Source organism: Theropithecus gelada, chromosome 1 (assembly GCF_003255815.1).
Source record: "Theropithecus gelada isolate Dixy chromosome 1, Tgel_1.0, whole genome shotgun sequence".
Lineage (NCBI taxonomy): Eukaryota > Metazoa > Chordata > Mammalia > Primates > Cercopithecidae > Theropithecus > Theropithecus gelada.
The window spans coordinates 123,070,826-123,091,165 of NC_037668.1; the positions used below are offsets into that span (position 1 = coordinate 123,070,826).

Below are 20,340 nucleotides of genomic sequence, written 5' to 3' on the forward strand. Positions count from 1 at the left end.
AGACTCCGTCTCAAAAAAAAAAAAAAAAAAAAAAAATGTGTTATGCCCCGCAGAGCCAGTGTACATTTAAAGCAAACTCATAGTTCACATGCCTTGGTCCTGAAAAGACAAGATTCTCTCCTCCATCCTTTTTTCATATCCACATAGTCGTTCTTCAGCTGGGCTATTCCTCAGAATCGGCTTTAGTGCTTTATTAAAATGCAGTTATCTGGGCCCCAGCCTCAGAGATTCTGATTCACGTGGTTTGGGGTGGGACCTAGTATATGTTTTTGTAAAGCTCCATAACAGGGCAACCATATTCTAAAGCAGCACTATTCAGAGTGCAGTCTGAAGCCAGACAAGGAGCTTAGCTAGAATGGTCATCAATCCATTGCTTCCTTCATTGAGAAAGTCTTGCTGTGGAAAAAACAATGTCAGCTGAGAAACAGTGTGCTTAGTGATGCGGTTGATCTACATTCTGGCACAAGCTGTTTATCTCACTAACAATGTGAGGTCAGACAGCTTGTCTGTGGACCACACTTTGAGTGGCACTGTCTAGATCTCTTCTAACTCCTCTTTGATTTTCTTAAGACCCAAATTCAGTACACATGGATGCAAGTACAAAAGAGTAAGTGGCTTCCTGAGACTGTCACCAGACAGATAAGGACCACAGCTGATGTCAAAGCAGCAAGGCTGATGCAGTTCCTTAACGTTTTCTCAAGTTTATCTTGTCCTTTACCGGCTCCAGTTATATAAGTAAGAACAGCTGCTATGTAATAGATTCTTAGTAACTCAGTCCCCTTCCTTCTCCTCTGGAGCTAACTGAGGCCACAGTGCCAAGACGGTCAACAGGCTCCCTGGAAGATGCAGCCCTTGGAGGCCTATGTTTCCACCTTCAGTGGTGCATAGGGGCATTCTTCTGCTGGGGGCTCCCTGGAAGCTTGCTGAAGGCCTGCAGTGAACTTCTGATAATTACCCAGGGAGGAACATTGGTCAAAGGAGTGTAATCCATCAGAATGAGGTTTGTCTGGGAGTGAAAGAAAACTCAAAACAACAGTAGCTAAAGTAGGATGTAAGGTAATTTCTCTGTCACACAGATGAAGTCCACACGGAAAGGATCCATCCCAGCCTAGTTCCCTAGAGCTCAAGGACTCAGGCACCCGCTTTCTTCTTCTGCAGCCTCTGCTCTTGCTTCCACCTCATAGTGAACGGCCGCTCAGGCTCCCACTGCCGTACCTTATTCCGACCTTGAAGGTGGCAGGGAGGAAAGCGAGCATGCCCCTCCCAGAAGTCACAGGTGGCGCTTCCACCCACACCTCACCAGCCAGGTCCCAGTTACATAGCAGCACTTGTCTGCAAGGGACACCAGGAAATGTAGTTTTATTTTCGGCAGCCACGCACCATTTAAAAATCAGAGGTTCCATTACCAAGAAAAGAGGGAGAATAGATACCATGAGACAGGTGAAGTCTCAGCATTGGATGGTCTTCCTCAAGGGAGCTTGAAGGGGGCTCAACCCTGGTCAGAAGGGAAGGGCAGTGGCCCCGGTGCATGAAGTGAAACAAACCTTTGTTGAAAATGTCCTAGATTCTAATCTCTGTATGGATGCTTTCTTATGTTCTGTCCCCCAGGCATCACAGTCCCCATGTGACATGGGTATTGTTATGCTCAAGTTACAGGCAGGAAAATTGAGGTTCTGAGGAAGTCATGTGTCTGAGGTCATACAGCTGGGAGGCATGACGTGCTGTGACTCCAGGCTTTGGAACAGAGCCTGTGCTCTTTCCACTACCTCACACCTCCCTTGCATCTGAGATTGAAAGCTAGGAAATAAAAATAGGCCTCTTCAAATTTGCTCAGGATGAAGCTGAGCTTCATTGGGGACCATAGCAGTTGGCTAGTGGATGTGGGCTGTGCCCGTAATGTGTCTGGGGCTCGAGGTTGACAGCCAGAGTGAGCTGGGGATGAGGTGTGATGGAGGTGGTGGCAGTGGCCCTGGGCAGCGGCACTGTAGGGCTTGTACCCTCGCCTCTAGAGAATCACCAGAGAAACAGTGAGGTCTTAGGAAATACGGCTCAGGACCAGTGAAGGACCCTCCTCTTCCTGCCTCCTTCAGTGCAGCCAGTCCAGCCAGGGGGCTCCTGTTGGCTGTGAATCTGGGTAAAAGGAACTGTGTCTATGGCTAGACCCCATGATGTTTTGGAGCAGGGATGGTTTTAATTTAATTGAGAAGTATTTGGTGGGCAGCGTGGGGATGAGGTGCTGAGCACGGCACTAGTGGGAGGTAGGAAACAAGATTGAGGTCGTCTCTCTGCCCTCAGTACTTACAGTTGAGCAGGATGGTCCAAAAATGAAACGTGTGATTGCAGCGAAGGTTGATGGATATGATGATTAGAGAAATCTGGGGAGCTACGGGAGCACCAGAACAAGGCTGTAACCCATGCTGCGAGTCAGGGAGGGCTTCTCAGAAGGCAGGCTGGAAATTGCCAGGTCAGAAAATACAGAAAGAGACAAAGGGGGATGCAGTGGGGGTCAAGACAGCACAAGGAGAGGACCTGGCCACAGGGGTCAAGGGAAGAGCCCAGGTCAGTGAAATCAGAGAGGAACAAGCCCTAAGGCCGGCTTGGGCATAAACTGTCAGCCTGTGCCCCTTAACTGCCAGCCTGTGCCCCTGCATAGGCCTAGGTTGGGCCCAGGGCTTAGTGGCCTCCACTGCAGAGAGACCTGGAGGTTATTCTTCAGGGCTGAAGGTAGCGTGTCATTCTGCAGCCACCTCTCAGGATCACGCAGTGAAGTGTGACAATTCGCTGTCAGTGCAAGCAGCAAACAGTGAGAATAGTCGAGGGGCCGGAAAGGAAACTGAGTGTCCCGGACCTATGGGAGGCATCTATGAGCAGGTCGATTTCAGGCTTTTCAGGAGAGAAGGTGCCACACAGAGCCACCACCACCCCCTCACCCCGCTGGGGTCAGGCATCATAGAAACCAAATCACCTGTCCCCTCCTTCCACCTGCCTGTGGCCAACCCAGGTACACAGGGTCCCCTTTGTTCTCAGAGGCCTTTTCACCAGTGCCAGAGAGCCTGGTTCTGCGGCTGGGCAGATCAGCAGCTGCATCACTTTTTGATCTTCAGAAGATGCCCCAGCTAACACTTGAGAGGGACTCTGAGCCGCTTTCACCTGTTGTGAAGAGGCGCCAGGTGGTCGGGTGGCGAGCCCGCCGCACAGTGCCCGATTGTCTCATTCCACCTCCCACAGGCAGCTTCAGGGGAACAGACACACTCTTCAGTTAGCGCCCGGTTTTGTGTGTGGGCGTCCTCAGTGTGGAAATGGTCGTTTTTGTTGGTTTTGTTTGTTTGTTTTCCTTGAGACAGGGCCTCAATCAGTTGCTCAGGCTCAAGTGTAGCATCAACCTCCAGGCTCAAGTGATCCTCCCACCTCAGCTTCCCCAGTAGCTGGGGCTGCACGTGCCACTGTGCCTAGCTAATTTTCGTGCTTTTTTTGTAGAGACAGGATTTTGCCATATTACCCAGGCTGGTCTAGAAATCCTGGGCTCAAGCAGTCCACTCCACCCGCTTTGGCCTCCCAAGGTGTTGGAATTATGGGTGTGAGCCACACAAATAGTTGTTTAAGTTGTGTCAGATGGCTGAATGAATACTATTTTTGGCTGCATTCGAAAAAAAAAAAAAAAGAGAGAGAGATTGAAGCGAACTTGGGTTGATCATTTTTGCCCAGATGTACTATTTTTCTAATGACCATTAATCATTCTCTTAACTAGTTGACAAATTCCGACTTGTTTGGGGATTTCTTGTTCAGCAGATCTTATCAAACCCCCATCCTGCACCACCCAACAATGACATTTATTAGTCCATTGGGATTTGTCTGTTACCAGCAATATGACAGGAACTACTAAAATCCAATAGGAAAAAGTGAAAACTGTGGTAACCTTGGTAATCTGGTGGGTTGGAAGGAGCTCAGATGACCTGGTCACCTCCAGTGGTCATTAAGATGGTCTGGAAGCTCCAGAGTCTGTACAATAGAAGAGACCTCTATTGGATTTTTGCAGGGGTGGGGGCTGCCCTCCAGGTCTGTGCTGCAGTTAGAAGATTTAATCACAGGGCTGCACACAGCATACACCACGTACTTGGGGTACACAAAGGGGTGGGCTTGGAAAGGAGGCAGCAGGCTCAGACAGAGGGCTTTCCATAGGTTTCCCATCCAATGACCTGGAACCCAGGCTGGCTCTGCCTTTGTGCTTCCTTTTTGCCATTTTTGTAATGGGAAACTGATGTAAGGTTGCCTCACAAGGATGTTAGGAGGCTGAGATGAGACAAGAGCTTTGCTTTGCAAATAAGGAACCATATGTATTTTTTGTATTAGGAATTAATGTTGACCAAGAAACATCTAGTACCTTCAGTTCTGTGGTTTATTCTTTGCTTTCTCTGGCACATTCAATAACACAATTTAAAAGAAAATTGTCTGTTTTTTTAAGTTATTAGAGATCTAGAAGATAATTGAAGTTATTTTGCAAAAGCCTGCTAGTGGCCCAGGCTTGTTCTAGGAAAAGAGTAAAGGGAGGGTGCACAGGAGAGAGCTGTAACAGCTCCTGCCTTTCAGAAGTTCCTGGTCCCTTTGGGAAGGTGCAAAGGAAAGCAGTCTTCACGTACGTCCCCATACCTTTGCTCCTGTTGGGATCTTCCTCTAGAATCCCCTCCGCTGCCCAGCTCTCACCCCAACTCTCCCCCTAAACTGCTTCCTCAAACCAGTCATTCTTCAAGATTGGCTTTGAGTATTCTTCTTCTTGGAAAATCTCCTATAAATTTCTCAGCCATACTTAGATCTATTTCTCCTCCATTTTTTTCCTTGCGTATTTTAGATTCTTCATTCTTTCAACAACGATTTATCTCATGCCTGCCCCGTCAGCCCTGGAGTCACACTACATGCCCTGGGTACTTGAGATACAGCAGTGAACAAGACAGCGGTTCTGCTCTTCAGGCCTGACATTCTAGTGGGTGGGCAGAGAGGCAGTGAATAAGGAAATATGCATTCCTTAGTGATAAGTGTGATGAACAATAAAGCAGGATGCATTGTCCTCCCACAAGAGGAAGAGCATGTGAGGGCCAGGACCATGCCTTTTTCTTTCTGTGTCTCTTAGCTCAGTTCCATACCTGAATGGATTCAGTTAGGGGTGCTGACCCAGGGAGTAACATCACGTCAGTGTCATGGGTGTGAAATGAGATGGATACATGAAGAGCTCATATATTGCAGGCTGCCTGTCAATGAGACTTTCCTCTCTTTTTTCCTAATCCTCATGCTGCCAGAGCAGAAGCTGAAGCTAGTGCGAGACACAGGTAGGATGAGTGTCAGCAGACTGGGGCTGGCAGGACCCTTGGGTCAGTGTGCTGGACAAGGCCAAGTGCACAGAATGTGCTAGAAAGTAGAACCCCTCCAAATTAGGCCTGCTTCCCTTGGGGAATTATCCCAACCAGCTGGACTGCCTTCCTTAAGGAACTGCCATCTGCAATAATCATTATATCACCTTAGCCTTTTGAAATGCTTTAAAGCTTGCTAATAATATCCAGACTTACAGCTAACTGCATTATGAATATCTTTCAGATTATTTTGATGCTTTCAAGGAAGATCTCTAGAAAATTGTCTCCAAATTTCTTTAATAGATATATTACTTGAGGAAGATATATCCATTCATTCATTCAATCAACAAATATTTATTAAGTATTTTTACTGTGTGCAGACCCTGTTAAAAATGCTGGAGATACAGCTTTTCTTCCAGTTTGGAGGGTAGAAGGAGACAGGCCTTAAATAAAATAAGTCAGTCAATGTTATAGTACTTTAAAAGTTGGTAAGTGGCATGGAGAAAAATTAAGCAGAAAGGACAAATAGGAAATGCATGAGGGGGCAGGGTGTCATTTAAAATTTAGTGATTGGGGATGCCTCACTGAGAAGGTGTTGATGAGGAAAGATTTGAAGGAGGTGAGTGCAGAGCCATAAGAACATCTAAAGCAAGGGGAAACAGCCCAGGCCCAGGGGCTGGCAAGAGGCCGGAGTTCTAGGGCACAGCAAGGGAAGCCTATTCAGCCAGAGTGGAGTGAGCAAGGGAGAGCTTGGTTCAGGGGGGAGTCAGGGTGCACACAGTCAGGTCCTGGGACCTTTCTGGCCTTTGTAGGAACTTTGGCTTCTAACCTGAATTGGGAAGTTTTTACAGGATTTTAAGCAGAATAAAAACTTGACCTGACTACATTTTAATAGCAGTGATTCAGTAAGAAGAGGATGGTGGCTTGGAATAGGTCATAATGGTGGAAGTGGTGTGACATATTGAATTCTGCATATATTTTGAAGGTAGAGCAAATTGGATTTTCTGGTTACATGAAAGAAAGAGGAGTCGGAGAGGACTCTGAGGGATTTTGGCCTGAGCAACTGGAAAATAACTTTGCCATAAACTGATATATGGGGCAAGAATTTGAGTATAGCATTTTAGGGGTAGATCAGAAATTAATTTTTAGTTGCTTTACTTGACGTGTCTTTTAGACCACCAGATGGAGATGTTAAGTAGGCAGTTAGCTATCTGAGTCTGAAGTTAGTGGAGGAGGTCCTGGCTAGGATTTACATTTAGGAACTTGGGAACATATTAATAGTATTTAAAACCATGAGATTAGAATGAATATAGATAGATAAGGGAAGAAATCCAAGGACTGTGCTTTGAGGCACTTCAGGATGCCCAGGAGATGAGGGAGAACAAACAAAGAAGACTGACAGGGAGTGACCAGGGGGCAGAAGGAGAAAGGGTGGAGTGTGGGGCCCTGGAATGCGAGTGAAGGGTTTCACAGAGATGTGCGTGGTCCAGTGTGGCAAGTGCTGCCGCTAAAGGAAGAACTGAGGATTGACCACTGAATGATCATGATTGGAGCAGGTGAAGAGAAAATGGGAGGAAAATAATTGTAAGAGCAAGTATAGACAATCTTGAGGAATTTCGCTGTTAAAAGGAACAGAAATGGGGAGGAAGCTGGAAGAGGAAAGAGTCCACAGTAGATTTTTCTTAAAGATGAGAGATAGTTGAGAATGATTCAGTGGAAAGATTTTGATGAAGAGGGTGAAAATTATTGAAAAGTTATGTTCACACAGGTGAGAAAGAGTGGGATCTGGTGAAGTGTGGCCGTAGGATCATGGACCATTTATTAATATGATGTTCTGGGAGAGGGCTCAGATTATGGACCTGTGTTGATAGCAGGTTAGGTGTGAGGTGGTCGGCACTAGTGGTGGTTTTCTGATTGCATCAGTTTGCTCAGTGAAACAGGAGGTAAGATCATTGGCTGAGAGTGAGGATGGGAAGGAAGCTCTTGAAGGTTGAAGGGGGGATTTATAAAACAGTTGTGCAGAAGAAGGGGAAATGAATGGACCGATATGGGAGCCTGTAAGTTTCTGATAGTAACTCAGATGGTATCCTCTCTCTGATTTTTTTTTTTTTTGCCTCATGTATTGTTCCCCCAATAGCTGAGGTCCAGCATAATACCAGCATGCAGTAGATGCTCAATAAATGTGTAAGTTAATTTCAGAATTGAAATTCTATCTACCTATATCTCATTTATAGCTAACCCTGTGTGGCACTCACTGTAGCTGACCCTATTGCACTTAATATTCTAACAGCCTTACCTGTTTATTATACTTAACTCATAACAGCTCTGTGTATTGCACTAAAAGCCACAAGACAGGACGAGATCACCAAGGGTGTGAGAAGTAGGTATTACTATCCTCTGATTTCAAGTGATGAGGCAGATTTCAAAAAAAGTCCCACTATTTGCCCGAGGTTGCTCAGGGCACAGTGCAGAGATGTGACTCTCAGCCTGTGTGACTCTCAAGCCCAAGCAGTAATCACTGTCCCAAGTTCATCTTGTCTACTCTCATCTTCACCATCAGAGAGCTGTGGCCCACTTTGCTTGTCACACATTTCAAAGCTGAGCTTGGAACCAAGCCTTCTCCCAATTCAGTGCTCTTCCCACCACTATCCCCTGAGATCCGTCATATATTGGGATCTACCCATAGTCTACTTCCCTTTAACACCCGTTAGCTACCCATGATAGCAGCTGTAGTGCCCAGTCCATAGAGACAAAGCAACTGTCATGTGATGAGGGGATCTTGCCTGCATTGACACAGCCATCCAGGAGAGGGCAATCATGTGTGCCTAAGCACGTCTGCCCCACCCACGGGCTCTGCAACCGCAGGCTCAGAGCTGCATCCAACTTGTTTCCCTGCTTTCGCCCTGAAGCCAGAGCGCCCCTGAATGTTGGTCTAAAGCAGTGGTTCTCAAGTGCCCCCCACCAGGTGACTTTTTGCCCCTGATGTGGCATTTGGCAATGTGTGGACACATTTTTGGGTTGTCGTGGCTGTGGGAGGGGAGGGAGAGCATCCTGGCATCTGTGTAGAGAGGCGAGGCATGTTGCTAACACCCTTCAGTGCGCAGGACAGTCCCAGCCCCAGCGAATATCTGATCCACAACATCGGTGACAAACCCTGCCCTAAAGGAAAGTCCTAAAAGCCCCAGGAACAAATAGAAGATGGCTTTGATAAGGACATTCAGAAACAATAGTGATCACTTAAAAATAACTTGCGCGTTCAGCTTCCTTGGGGAATGCCAAATGCCATTCTTTGGGGGAATGCCAAATAATGTCTAAGCGGATCTTGACTCATCACTTTAGCTGCTCCCACCGCTGACTGTGCCAGGTTGGGAGGTGTGTGCATATGTGCCCCTGACAGCACAGGGCAGCTGAGAGTCTGGCCCCGATTAGTGTCCAGGTCCTGTAGGACATACTTACCTTTGTCTGTCTGAAGAAATCATCCTTCCTGTTCTGTGGAAATGTTCTCTGCCCTCAAACTATTCGTGATATTGTAAACCTAGTTTTGCAAAAGCATAATCTGTCGCTGATACTGCTGGGCCTTGTAGGAGGAGCAGGTACTTCTTCCCTGGCTCAGAGCACTTCTGAAATTCCAGAGTGGTTCTCAAAGTCCCCTGATCTCATCTACCTAACAGGCACTCTGCTTGGGAGGGGCCACCTCCTCTGGAATTGGGAATGTTTCCTGAAGTGTGCCCTGAATCACCCCATTTTAGAAAAGCATAGGCATTTATCCATGCCTTACCCAAAACAGAGATTGCCTCCAAGCCAAAGTGAGCCCAGCATTCATAAAATATTAACCTCTCTGTATATCAAGCTGCTCCACTGTTTCTTACAATGTAACTCTTGTTCAGCAGAACATAGAGCTTGGGAATTAAGATCAGCCTTAGTCAGTGGAATCAGTTTTTGATCTACAGCATGGATATCCTCCCCTTTCCTTCACACAGACCCTACTATGAATTTCTAAGGACTCCTGAATGACGAACCTAAAGTCAATTTATAGCTATGACAGGAAATATGAAACAATCTCTAAATGTTCTTCAAGCTATAGCTTTCACCAAAGACCAGAGCACGCATCTTCTTCCCAGTAGTAGTTGTTTTAAAATCCATAGTGGGAAAAGATCTGGAAATCAAATGCAGCCATGAAGCTGGGATTTGGATTTACCAGTGAATTTACCAGTGGATTTACCAGCAGAGTAAATTTAGGTTTACCAGTGGATTTACCAGCAGAGCTAATTAAAGGACTTCTTTAGAGGAGAGAAAAGAAAGCAGGGTATAGCCACGTGAATGGCAAAAAGTTGTTAAGGCAACCTTGCTGGCCTCAGTTGAATGTAGCACTGTGCTCCTGAAATTTAATGATAGTAATAAACCATGATCACTTATGGTGCGATCTGTCTATGGTCTGGACACAATGCAAGTGTTTTCCAAGTAATCTCACTCCATGCTCAGAATACCACCAGGAAACAGGTATTCTAGATAAGGAATCCAAAACTCCTCCAGCTATTCCAGATAAGGAATCTAAAAGTCCTCTAGCTATTCCAGATAAGGTATCTAAAACTCCAGGAAGCCAAATAACTTGTCCAGGGTTACCCACAAAGGGGTCAAGCTGGGATCTGAACCTGGGAAGGTTAACACTGAGGCCCAGTAGAGGTTTTAAATGTGCTAAGAGTTTGCTCTTGAAATGAAATCTGAAATAGATCCCTTTTGAGATAACAAAGACCCTTGTCTCTTTTACAAAGTTTAAATTTTTGGTGAAGTAAGATTCTATAACGTGATACTAATAGCTTTGTGTGGTTTCATCAATGTGCCGAGTTTGGTTTGCATCACAAAGTCGTGTGGTAGGGAAATCTACAGATTTTTAGAGTCCCATGTGTTCAGGTTTATATTCTCCTTCTACTAATTCTGAGCTCTGAGACTTTACAAAAGTTACTTGCCTCTTCTTCTTCTTTTTTTTTTTTTTCTGGAGAGTGGAGTCTTCCTCTGTCACCCACGCTGGAATGCAGTGGCGTGATCTTGGCTCACTGCAACCCCAGCCTTCCAGGTTCAAGTGATTCTCCTGCCTCAGCCTTCCGAGTAGCTGAACTTACAGGTGCCTGCCACCACGTTCGGCTAATTTTTGTTTTCTTAGTAGAGGCGGACTTTCACCATGTTGATCAGGCTGGTCTTGAACCCCTGACCTCAGGTGATCCGCCCACCTCAGCCTCCCAATGTGCTAGGATTATAGGCATGAGCCACCATACCCAGCCTCCTTGCCTCTTTTAAACCTCAGTTTTCACATCCACGAAGTGGGATGAGTATTATAGTATATGTCAAGTGTCTTGGAAATTGCCCACCAATGGTCACTGTCATTATCACCGTTGGTATTATTTACAAGTTAAATGTGTGGTTTTGATTTTGATCTTTTGCTCTGTATATTTTTAATTATGATGGGTACTTGACTTTGGCATTTGTTTTACGTAATGCCAAAGGCCAAGCATAAAGAAACATGGCTTGTTGAACCATGGTTCATGCTTAGGACAACATTGGTGTAAAGCATGTTTGTGTTTGAAACTTTAGGAGCTGCCCAGGTTATGGAAGGCGGCCAAGTGGAATATAAGCCCCTTTCGGGCATTCGGTATATGTGGTCCTACCATTTAATTGGCCTCATCTGGACTAGTGAATTCATCCTTGCGTGCCAGCAAATGACTATAGCGGGGGCAGTGGTTACTTGCTATTTCAACAGGTAGGTCCAGTGGTTTTTTTTCTATTGATTTGTCTGTGTGGTTTATCTATGTGCTTCATGTTGATATCTCAAAAGATATTTGGGAATGCTGACCTAGCCCCTTAAAAGGAGTTGGCAAGAATAAAAGACTAAGCTAAAAATTGAGCTGTATGCTCATTTGGTGGTGGGAAGAAATATTATACCCTGAATCTGTCACATTTCCAACTTTTTTACTTTAAGCCAGAAAATTTAGAAACAAGCCAAACAGGGAAGAGATCATATTGCTTAGACTTGAAAGATAAAAAGGGGTCTCACTCTGTCATCCAGGCTGGAGTGCAGTGGCGCGGTCTTGGCTCACTGCAAGCTCCACTTCCCGGGTTCAAGCGATTCTCCTGCCTCAGTCTCCCAAGTAGCTGGGACTACAGGCACCTGCCACCATGCCTGGCTAATTTTTGTATTTTTAGTAGAGACGGGGTTTCACCATGTTGGCCAGGATGGTCTCGATCTCTTGACCTCGTGATCCACCTGCCTCGGCCTCCCAAAGTGCTGGGATTACAGATGTGAGCCACCGCACCCGGCTGCCATTGTTTTAATATTAAAAAAAGAGAGAGTCGAACTCCCCTATGAATATCCATCCTAATTGACTTCAGACAGAAAAATTACTGGTCTATTTTGAATATACTTCAGTAAATTCTGTGAGCCTCACTTTGTCCTCTGCAAAATCAGATAACGTTTGCTTGGGGAAAAAAAATTAATCCTAAAGGAATTGTATGTAATTACAAAATATAATTTATATTATAGTTAGGAACCAGTGAATTAGTTACATGCTTCTCTGCTTATATTCCTATCACATCCTGAAAGCAATTGAGGACACAGGCAAACACACACACCCCTGAATGCTTTACCTCTTCTGTGTGTGTGACTCACCCCGGGGCAGTGAGAGCCCACAGGACAGAGGAACTCAGCCAGAGCAATGGCAGGACTGGGCTCAGAAACAGAAGTTTACTCTTCATAGGGCTGATCCTCCTCCAGCCTCTCAGACCAAATGATAGAGAAACATGAGCTTCATGGGGAGAGAGTCCGCCAGGGGTGATTCCTGCCATTGAGCAGTTTCCTCCTGATGATAAGGAGCACTGTGGGGTGTTTGTTTGTTTGTTTCCTTGCTTGTTTGTTGAGACGAGTCTCGCTCTGTCACCCAGGCTGGAGTGCAGTGGCACGATCTTGGCTCACTGCAAGCTCCACCTCCTGGGTTCAAGTGATTCTCCTGCCTCAGCCTCCTGAGTAGGTGAGACTACAGGCGCCCACCACCACGCCTGGCTAATTTTTGTGTTTTTATTAGAGACAGGGTTTCACCATGTTGGCCAGGATGGTCTCGATCTCTTGACCTTGTGATCCACCCACCTCGGCCTCCCAAAGTGCTGGGATTACAAGCGTGAGCCGCTGCGCCAGCCAGCACTGTGGGTTTTTAATGTAGCGCTGCAGTTCCGGAGCCTCCATCATTAGAGACTCCAGAGGACTCACAGAGGGGCTGTTGCCCTTGGCACTGAGAACCTCCAGGCAACCGGAGGTGGGTTGTGTGTATTGCTTCCTCCCAGGGAGGGGGGCAAAGAGAGTATTCTAACCAAATTTGCCGTAGGTAATATTTGCCTAACAGTAATTTTGTGTTATCTTAGAATAACAAACCAAAGCATTTTCAATGAGGACTTCTAATTTGGACTTCCAGTGAAGTATATGTGTTTATCTCCTAATCTCTTCCCTTTCTCCAGCCACTCAAAAAATCATGAAAGATTGAAACAGGCACAAACACACCAGGACAGTGAGAAACAGAGAGGCAATGACAGCAGATAAGAAACACCAACCAAATGGTGAGAGCCAAAGAGAGGGAGGTGGAGCGGTGCCCCAAGCCCGCTGGAGAAAGCGGAAGCAGCCTGTCCTTGTGTGTTGGCTGCATGAGGAGGTACAAATAAGATGCACCCTGAAGTGAGCCCCAGAGTCTCAGAGAGGCTCAGGAGTTCAAGTATAAAAAGTGTTTCCGAAGATTAGCTGAAAGCCTTCCTAAGGAGTAGTTAGACCCCCAAATTCCACACCAGCTGAAGACAGGGAAGTTTATTCTCCAGAGAGAGAAAGCAGAGAGGGCCAGACTTGGGGTATCAGGTTTAGCTAAGGCTGGGGGCAAGTCTCTGTACTGAAAGCAGGGTGAGTAAGTGAAAGCCTAAACTCTGAAGTGAGGCCCCCCACACACACACACCAGCACCCCCCATTCCACAGTTCAGCTCCCAGAACATTGGCAGCTCGTTTGATATTCCCTAGGAAGAGGTTAGAGGATGCTTTTATGGAGAAACTGCCTAACCCAAAGTAAAGACCTACAGATAGTGCCATATGGGGCCCCCCAATGAAATGGATTCCCTGACTCCTAGCAAAACAGTGAAGTTCATCAGACAACAAGCAACATTCCTCACACAGAGCTTCCAGGTTATTCTGGAGAGCCTCACTCTTCAATTTGAACTGTTTACCAGTGATTATTAAACATGATGAATGCCTCTAAGTGAAAGAAGAAGATCAAAATGTACAAATAAAATGAGCTTAGAGAAAACACAGACAATGCAGGCTGCAAAATGAAATGACAAAACAAACTATAATATTATCAGAGAGAACAAAGATATATTGCCAGAATCCCCTCCCACCAACAGAAGAAGGGCATAGTGAGAAAACAAGACCCTTGAGTAATTAAAAGTATGATTACAGAAGTGAACATTTTCTGTTGAAGGATTAAAATATAAAGTGGAAGCACTCTTTCAGAAGGTAGAATGAAAAGACAAAGAGACACAAAATAAGAGAGAAAGGATTAAAAGAGGATAAATTTGGGAGACCCACTAGCTGACTAACATGAGTTCCAGAAATACAGAACAAAGCAAAGAAGAGAGGGAATTAACAAAGAAAATTTCCCAGGGCTGGAGGACACAAGTAAAGAGAAGATCCCAGAAGCTTCCCGAGGGAAAAAAGATCACAAGCAGAGGATCGAGGACCCGGAATAGGATCTGACTTTCCACAGCAACTCTGAACCAGAAAAACAATGGAGGAAGGCTATAGGAGTCTAGTGAAAGATTATTTCCAACCTAGAATTGTATAGCCAGTCTATACCTAGTTTAGCGTTCTATGCCTATTCCTACTACCCGTCAAGGGTAAAGAAGAATAAAGTCATGCACAGGCAGTCCCAAGACTTCCCTGCCCACATCCTTTCTAGGAGGGATGTTCCCCGCTGAAACTAATGTTTAAGCCAGAGAGGAAAACATGAGTTTCAGAAAACAGGCTTGAGCAGAGCAGAGCAGAGCAAGGAATTCCCAGGAGGGTAGCTGTGCAGCGAGCGTGGAAAGCATCCAGTCCAAGGTAGACAATGGACTCCAGGAGAGATGTCACTGTGAAAAGAAAATGGAACTGAGGGAATACCAGGTGTATTCAAACATGTTAAGAAAAGCATTACACATTGGTGAAGCATTCGGTGAGGCCCATGGAAATCCAAGCTAATAAAAAAATGTGAAACAATTAACTTCAGAAAAAAAGAAGTTGTACAGGAAGGGAATCTAATTGGAATATGCTACTTGGATCGGTTGTGAATATTATTTACAGCACACATTATCTATGTATGAATAACAAACACTAAGCATTAACTAAAAACTTTGATGTAATTACATTGGAAGAATGGGAAAATGAGTGTGAGGGGATTGGGGGAGTTAGGCTGTGTAAGAAAATAAAACCAGAATCTTTCACAGTAGAAAAGTCAGTGGACAATATCTGAAGCGGAAAAAAATCAAGAAATAGCAGTAAGAACATGTAATTTTGAGGTGTGGAAGTGAGTTCTCTAATAACAACGAAAATATTATCTCTAGGGAGACAGAATTGTGAATGGGGGAAGAAAAACTGCTGTTTTTCCTATTAAGTCTAGCAGTGCTTTTTGGCTTTGTAAGATACTTTACATATTACTTTGATTAAAAAAAATTTATAATATAACACACAATGATTTATTTTTAGCACAACTATTCCATTTATTAAAGAGCTCTACTTCCTTTTTGATTTTCTGCCTAATTTTGAAAGCTCAAGGTTTTTCCTTAAATTCTTCATGTCCTTTTCTGGCCTGCACTCACAGTGAGGATTAAATATAGCCAGGGTGCATTCATCTTTGTTGTTCGTGTAAGCACTATGAGGGCTGAAGCATTCATACAAAGACCATCAGGTACCAGGATATGGTCAGTCTGTAGAATTTACTTTTTGTAACCATTGGCTTGAAGAGGGATCAACTGAGAGAGCCATAAAGGTGGTGTTAGGGATGTGATAGGAAGGAACTAGAACCCTTCAAGGTGGTGAAGGGACACTTGAGGTGTGACTTCATCATTGTTTTCAAATATACAAAGAATGGTTTCCAGCAGCTTTGGATCTGCTGAGGGAGAAGAGGAAATGGATTCATAGCAGAGCCTAAGGAATTTAGGTAGAGACAGATGAATTTCCTAACCTAGCAAGAGTTACCCAGGCCAGTTAAATAATCCTGTTATTTCTAATAAAGAAGATTTCCATTTTCTGTCGAATAGGAAAGAAACATACAACATTCTCAGCCTTCCAAGCCTCATCTTGCAGTTATTTTGTTGTAAGAAATACGGGAAGGGATCTTTGCTGGGACCAGCTTTACGTTGGAGGCCGTTTGTCCCAGGCAGCCCACACCTAGTCCAGGAGCCTCAGCACAAAATTAATTTTCCATAATATCAGAAGAGTTCTTAGTGAGCACGAGGCTGGATCTAACTAGAGCTAAATCTTGTCTCTAGGACCATGATGTGGCTTGCCTGGCTGTATGCACTCTGTTGTCTGATGGGACTAGAAATTACAAAACACTACTTTGTACCATGACCCAGAGCTGTCAGGGGACTTGAACGCATGGGACCATTAAACCCTTTGCCCCACAGCTTAGGTTGATGTGGTATTTTGGGGACCTGGCCTCGTTGTTCCGGGAGCCAGGCAGCATTAGCGCTCAAAGCAGCCACACATCCAAAGGAAGGGAGAAGCTGGGCTTCATCAGGCATACGCTAGAGTTTCCTTACCCTCTAACACTGCCTGTGTCTTCCTTATTGCCACTGCCCACAGAATTGGGGTGCCTGTGGCCCAGTGGGAAGATCTAGAGAGAGGTGAGGAAGGCTGACTGGGGGCCCAGTCCTCACCAGCCTCCTAATACACTCATTGCTGGGTTGCCGCGTATGCTCAACACTGCAATGTTGTCCCCCAGGTCAATTCTTAAAATATGAATAAGTCCAGAGGTAAGTATTACGTTTAGCATCCCTGGGTGTGTCAGATCCTCTTCCTGCAGGCAGGTTTGGCTGGTTGTGAGGGAGATAGAGCTGGAGGCACTAGCCCCACACACAGCAGGGGAGAGGTGGCAGGATGACGTTACCTTTGAACATGGAAATGAGTCTGAGAGGAGGTGGAGGCCTCAGAGACACACCACTTCATTAGCCATTTTTTCCTGTAGGACTGTTTCTAGTTTTGAGGCAGGTATTCAGTGACTCCTGGCTCGGTGGGCTGGCTTGGGTTGAAAGGGCCCTCTTTTTAAGTTCCCTCTCTCATCACGTGATAACCCAGCTTCTGGAACCTCTGCATCTTCTTCCAGCCAAGCCCGGCAGAGCCTCGAGCCATTACCAGGATGTGTTACAGACTAGGGAAGCTAAGGCAGTGCAGGCACTCCTCTGCCTGAAGTGGTTAACCCCATCACAGTGAAACCTCAGAAAGCTGATGCCTAACCCCAAACTTTAATACCTGGAGGGCTAACCCCAAGGCCCCCATTCACAGTGGCCTATGAATCATGTGTTTCCCTGCCAGATGGAAAGCAGGTGTTGTCCTCTTCTCCCTGCCTCCCCTCTTGAGCGCCATAATAAGTTCTAAAGCACATAAATCTCCTCAATGGAAAAGTAAACATTCTTCCTTAAAAAAAAAAAAAAAAAAAAATGAGGGAAGGGGGAAAAAAAGTGTGTCAGATTTTCCTGGCCTACACTACTCTTCTAGTTTATCAGATCTAAATGAATTCCTATTAGCAATAGCTTCTGTGGTTTTTCCTATTTTAAATGATACTGGGCTGAAACACACATCCCTCTTTTTGTGGGACAACTGGGTTGCAGTTTTTCAGCTCCCAATATTACTTTCATGTTCTCTTTTTCTTCCTGGCTGATTTGAGTAACAGCAAAATGCAGCCATTGCCAACTCTTGAAACATTTCTGGCTGCCTTCCTTTTCCTCTCTCAAATCCTAGGCCGCTGTCAAAACCTTAATTCATAGTGACTTATTAGCAACCAGAGCAAGTTGTAGAATAATCCATTATAAAGAAACCAAGCTTCACTTGGAATCTGTGAAGTTGCTTCTCAGAAAGGCCTTATTTTCTAGAACTGGCTTCAGCGGGAATTCAGAGGGTCACCCGTGGGGTGGCATCAGCCCCCACTCCTTTGTTTTATCTTTCTGGTTTGGGGGAGACTAATGGTTGTGCCCATTCTGTTCTTTCTCACTTTTTTTCCCTGCCTGTGAAACTGACTTGTACACATTCTTGGGAGCTGCGTCATGACAAGTCCCGTAAATGATTCACACTGAAGTGGCCTTTAAAGAGCAGAGTAGAAACCAGCAGGATTTGGGGAGCCTAGAGCTGTGCAGGAGCCAAGCACCCGGGGCTCTCTGTCCCCTTCCTGTAAGCGGGAGCTCACTGTTACCTCTCTGGCCGCAGATCCTGGTCACGTGATTTGGTGATGATGTTTAATCACCAGGTGAATGCCGGCAATATTTATGTATAGTCCTGTGTCATTTAAACCTTGAAGACTGTGATACAATTAAACTTCTGAAAGTGAAAATGAGATGAATAGACACCCTAAAGGGTTGGTGGTTGGGCTAGGCATTATAAAGAGGGAAACTTTTTTAACTCATCAGTTTTTTTTTTTAAGTTTTTCTGTTTTATTTTGTTTGTAGCATTAAGTGGCACCAAAACGAATTAAATTAATACAAGAAACAATTTAACCGAAGCTACCAAGGAGTAGAAAAAGTTTGCCAAATGCTTATTGCGTCACCACTTTCTAAGTTGTTAGTGCCACAGATGATTGGAACCAGAGAGTTTTTGCTGCTTTATAAAAAGTGTTTTTAAAATGCTGTCCCTTTCCCTATTTGCAGAAGTAAAAATGACCCTCCTGCTCGTCCCATCCTTTCGTCTCTCTCCATTCTCTTCTTCTACCATCAAGGAACCGTTGTGAAAGGGTCATTTTTAATCCCTGTGGTGAGGCTTCCAAGAATCATTGTCATGTACATGCAAAACGCGCTGAAAGAACAGGTAAGGCTACCTCCTGATACACAGCACGTTCCGTGTTTGGGTTGCCAGAAACTTAATTACTGGAAAACTACAGCAGGTCCCAGGACAGAAATGTGACCTGTGACAGCAGCCGTGGGGAAAGCTCCTGCACTCCTCGGCTCCCATCCCCCGCCTCTCCCAGCAAACCTTTTATTTTCCCAGAGTCTCTGTTTCGTTTATGGTTTTGTTTATTGGGTTTTCTCCAACTCAGTGGAGATGATGTGGGGAGGGAGTAGTTCTGAGTTAGCTGATTTTCCTTCTTATGTAAATGGCGAACAGACAGGATGAACTCTTAAGGTGAAATTTAAACAAGGTTTTTGTGAACATTTATCATGCCTTTTTAAGTGAAAAAATGCACCGTAAGATAGGAATAATATGTGTTCATTTCTGTTTTAATGCTGAAATATTGCCTGCCTTTTGTGTTTCCCAGAGCTGTCATGGGAAATTCCCGGTGTGTGTGAGGAGTGAGGAGGGAGAAAAGGAGAGGGTTTGAATGAGTGTGTGTGTGTGTGTGTGTGTGTGTACACATGCGTGTGCACACATGCGCTTGGAAAAATGGACAAGCTGACCTACATCTAAGCTCAAAGGACAGAAAACTGTAGGGCTTTTGTGCCCCGGGGGATTTCTCCTCCCTAGTTTTTATTTCCATGCACATTTGCTTATGAATGCCAGTGGAAACCAGAACACCAGGAAAACAGCTGTTCTCATGGTATTTGTGGCCTGCCAAACAAGGGAAGACAGGACTTTTCCCAACTCCTCTGTTCTCACACAATGTTAATCTCTCCCCCGTCACCACCTCAGAGTTGGTGACTTGGTCAGTTTCACAAACTTACCTGATTCCAACCTTTTGGGTATAGCTATGTGTCCTTAGTAAATTCAGGAAATTTTACCAATAGGTTTACATTATATTTTAGAGTTGTTTTCATTTGCTTTTTAAAAAGATATCTGAATTGTTGATATTTTAAAATCTATAATCAAGGTTTAAAGTTAGTTTATCAATTAGAAGCAATTGATTGGCTAACACATAAAATTATCTGGCTTCCTTATCTGGAAATGCATGCTAAGCAGTTGCCCCTGATTGTAGAATATTTTCTTGTATTTCTATTAATATTTTGCTTGGCCACATTTTGGTGACTTGAAGAGGCATTTCCATATCCAGGACAAAACTAACTACTTTTGGCTCCTGCATTTTGAAATCAATCCTTCAATCTTAGGAAACTTGCAGGATTTCTTGAAGAACAGGACAGCATTTTATTTTAAGTCTATTTGTGATATGTTTGTGCGTGCATTAGTAATAATCATAAATTAATGAGCAGCGAGGAGCTTGCTGTCCCTCCTAAAGCTAGGCATCTTAAACTCTCTGGGGATACAGCCTTTCATAAATCTAAAAGAGAAGTCAGTGGAAGGCCCAAGGTCTCTCTGACTGTGGTCTAAAAGGTTATTTATCACTTTCCAGATTCCACAAGGACCAAGGGCCAAAATTGCTTTTAGTGATGTCACTATTGGGAAAATGTGTCCTTTCTTAGGTTAAAAAACAATTTCTTCCTCGGCAGCCTTACTGGCCAGCACTGTGTCTATAATTTAAATGTTTCACACAGCCACTGTGTGATTTTCCCTAGTTCAATAGGCTCATTCACCAACACAGTGAGGCTGAAAAGTGTCCAGATCAAGTTTCATCCAATTGAATTCACATTGGGATGAGAAAATGGCCATATAAGGCTGAGTTATTCCTGGGGTCCTCATCCTAGGCTATTTCAGGATTGTTTTCAGGGATGTGTTCACTCTGGGGAGTGGGTAGGGTGCCGCCAAGCACCCCTCCCCCAAGAGGTTCATGAAAGTATTCATTCTTGAGCTATGCACAAGTTCAAGTTATATTTCAAAGGAGTAATTTATCCCTCGAACTTT

At 44.8% G+C, this 20,340-nt stretch overlaps 1 protein-coding gene across 8 annotated transcripts in view; it reads left to right on the top strand.

Moving 5' to 3' along the window:
• Positions 1-20,340, top strand: part of SLC44A3 (solute carrier family 44 member 3) — a 75,239-nt gene that overhangs the window by 26,383 nt on the left and 28,516 nt on the right. For all 8 annotated transcript variants that reach the window (XM_025378956.1, XM_025378927.1, XM_025378911.1 and 5 more), the window contains 2 exons: positions 10,932-11,097; positions 18,261-18,417. In XM_025378956.1, the coding sequence (XP_025234741.1) occupies positions 10,932-11,097; positions 18,261-18,417 (323 nt within the window). The remainder of the gene's footprint in view (positions 1-10,931; positions 11,098-18,260; positions 18,418-20,340) is intronic.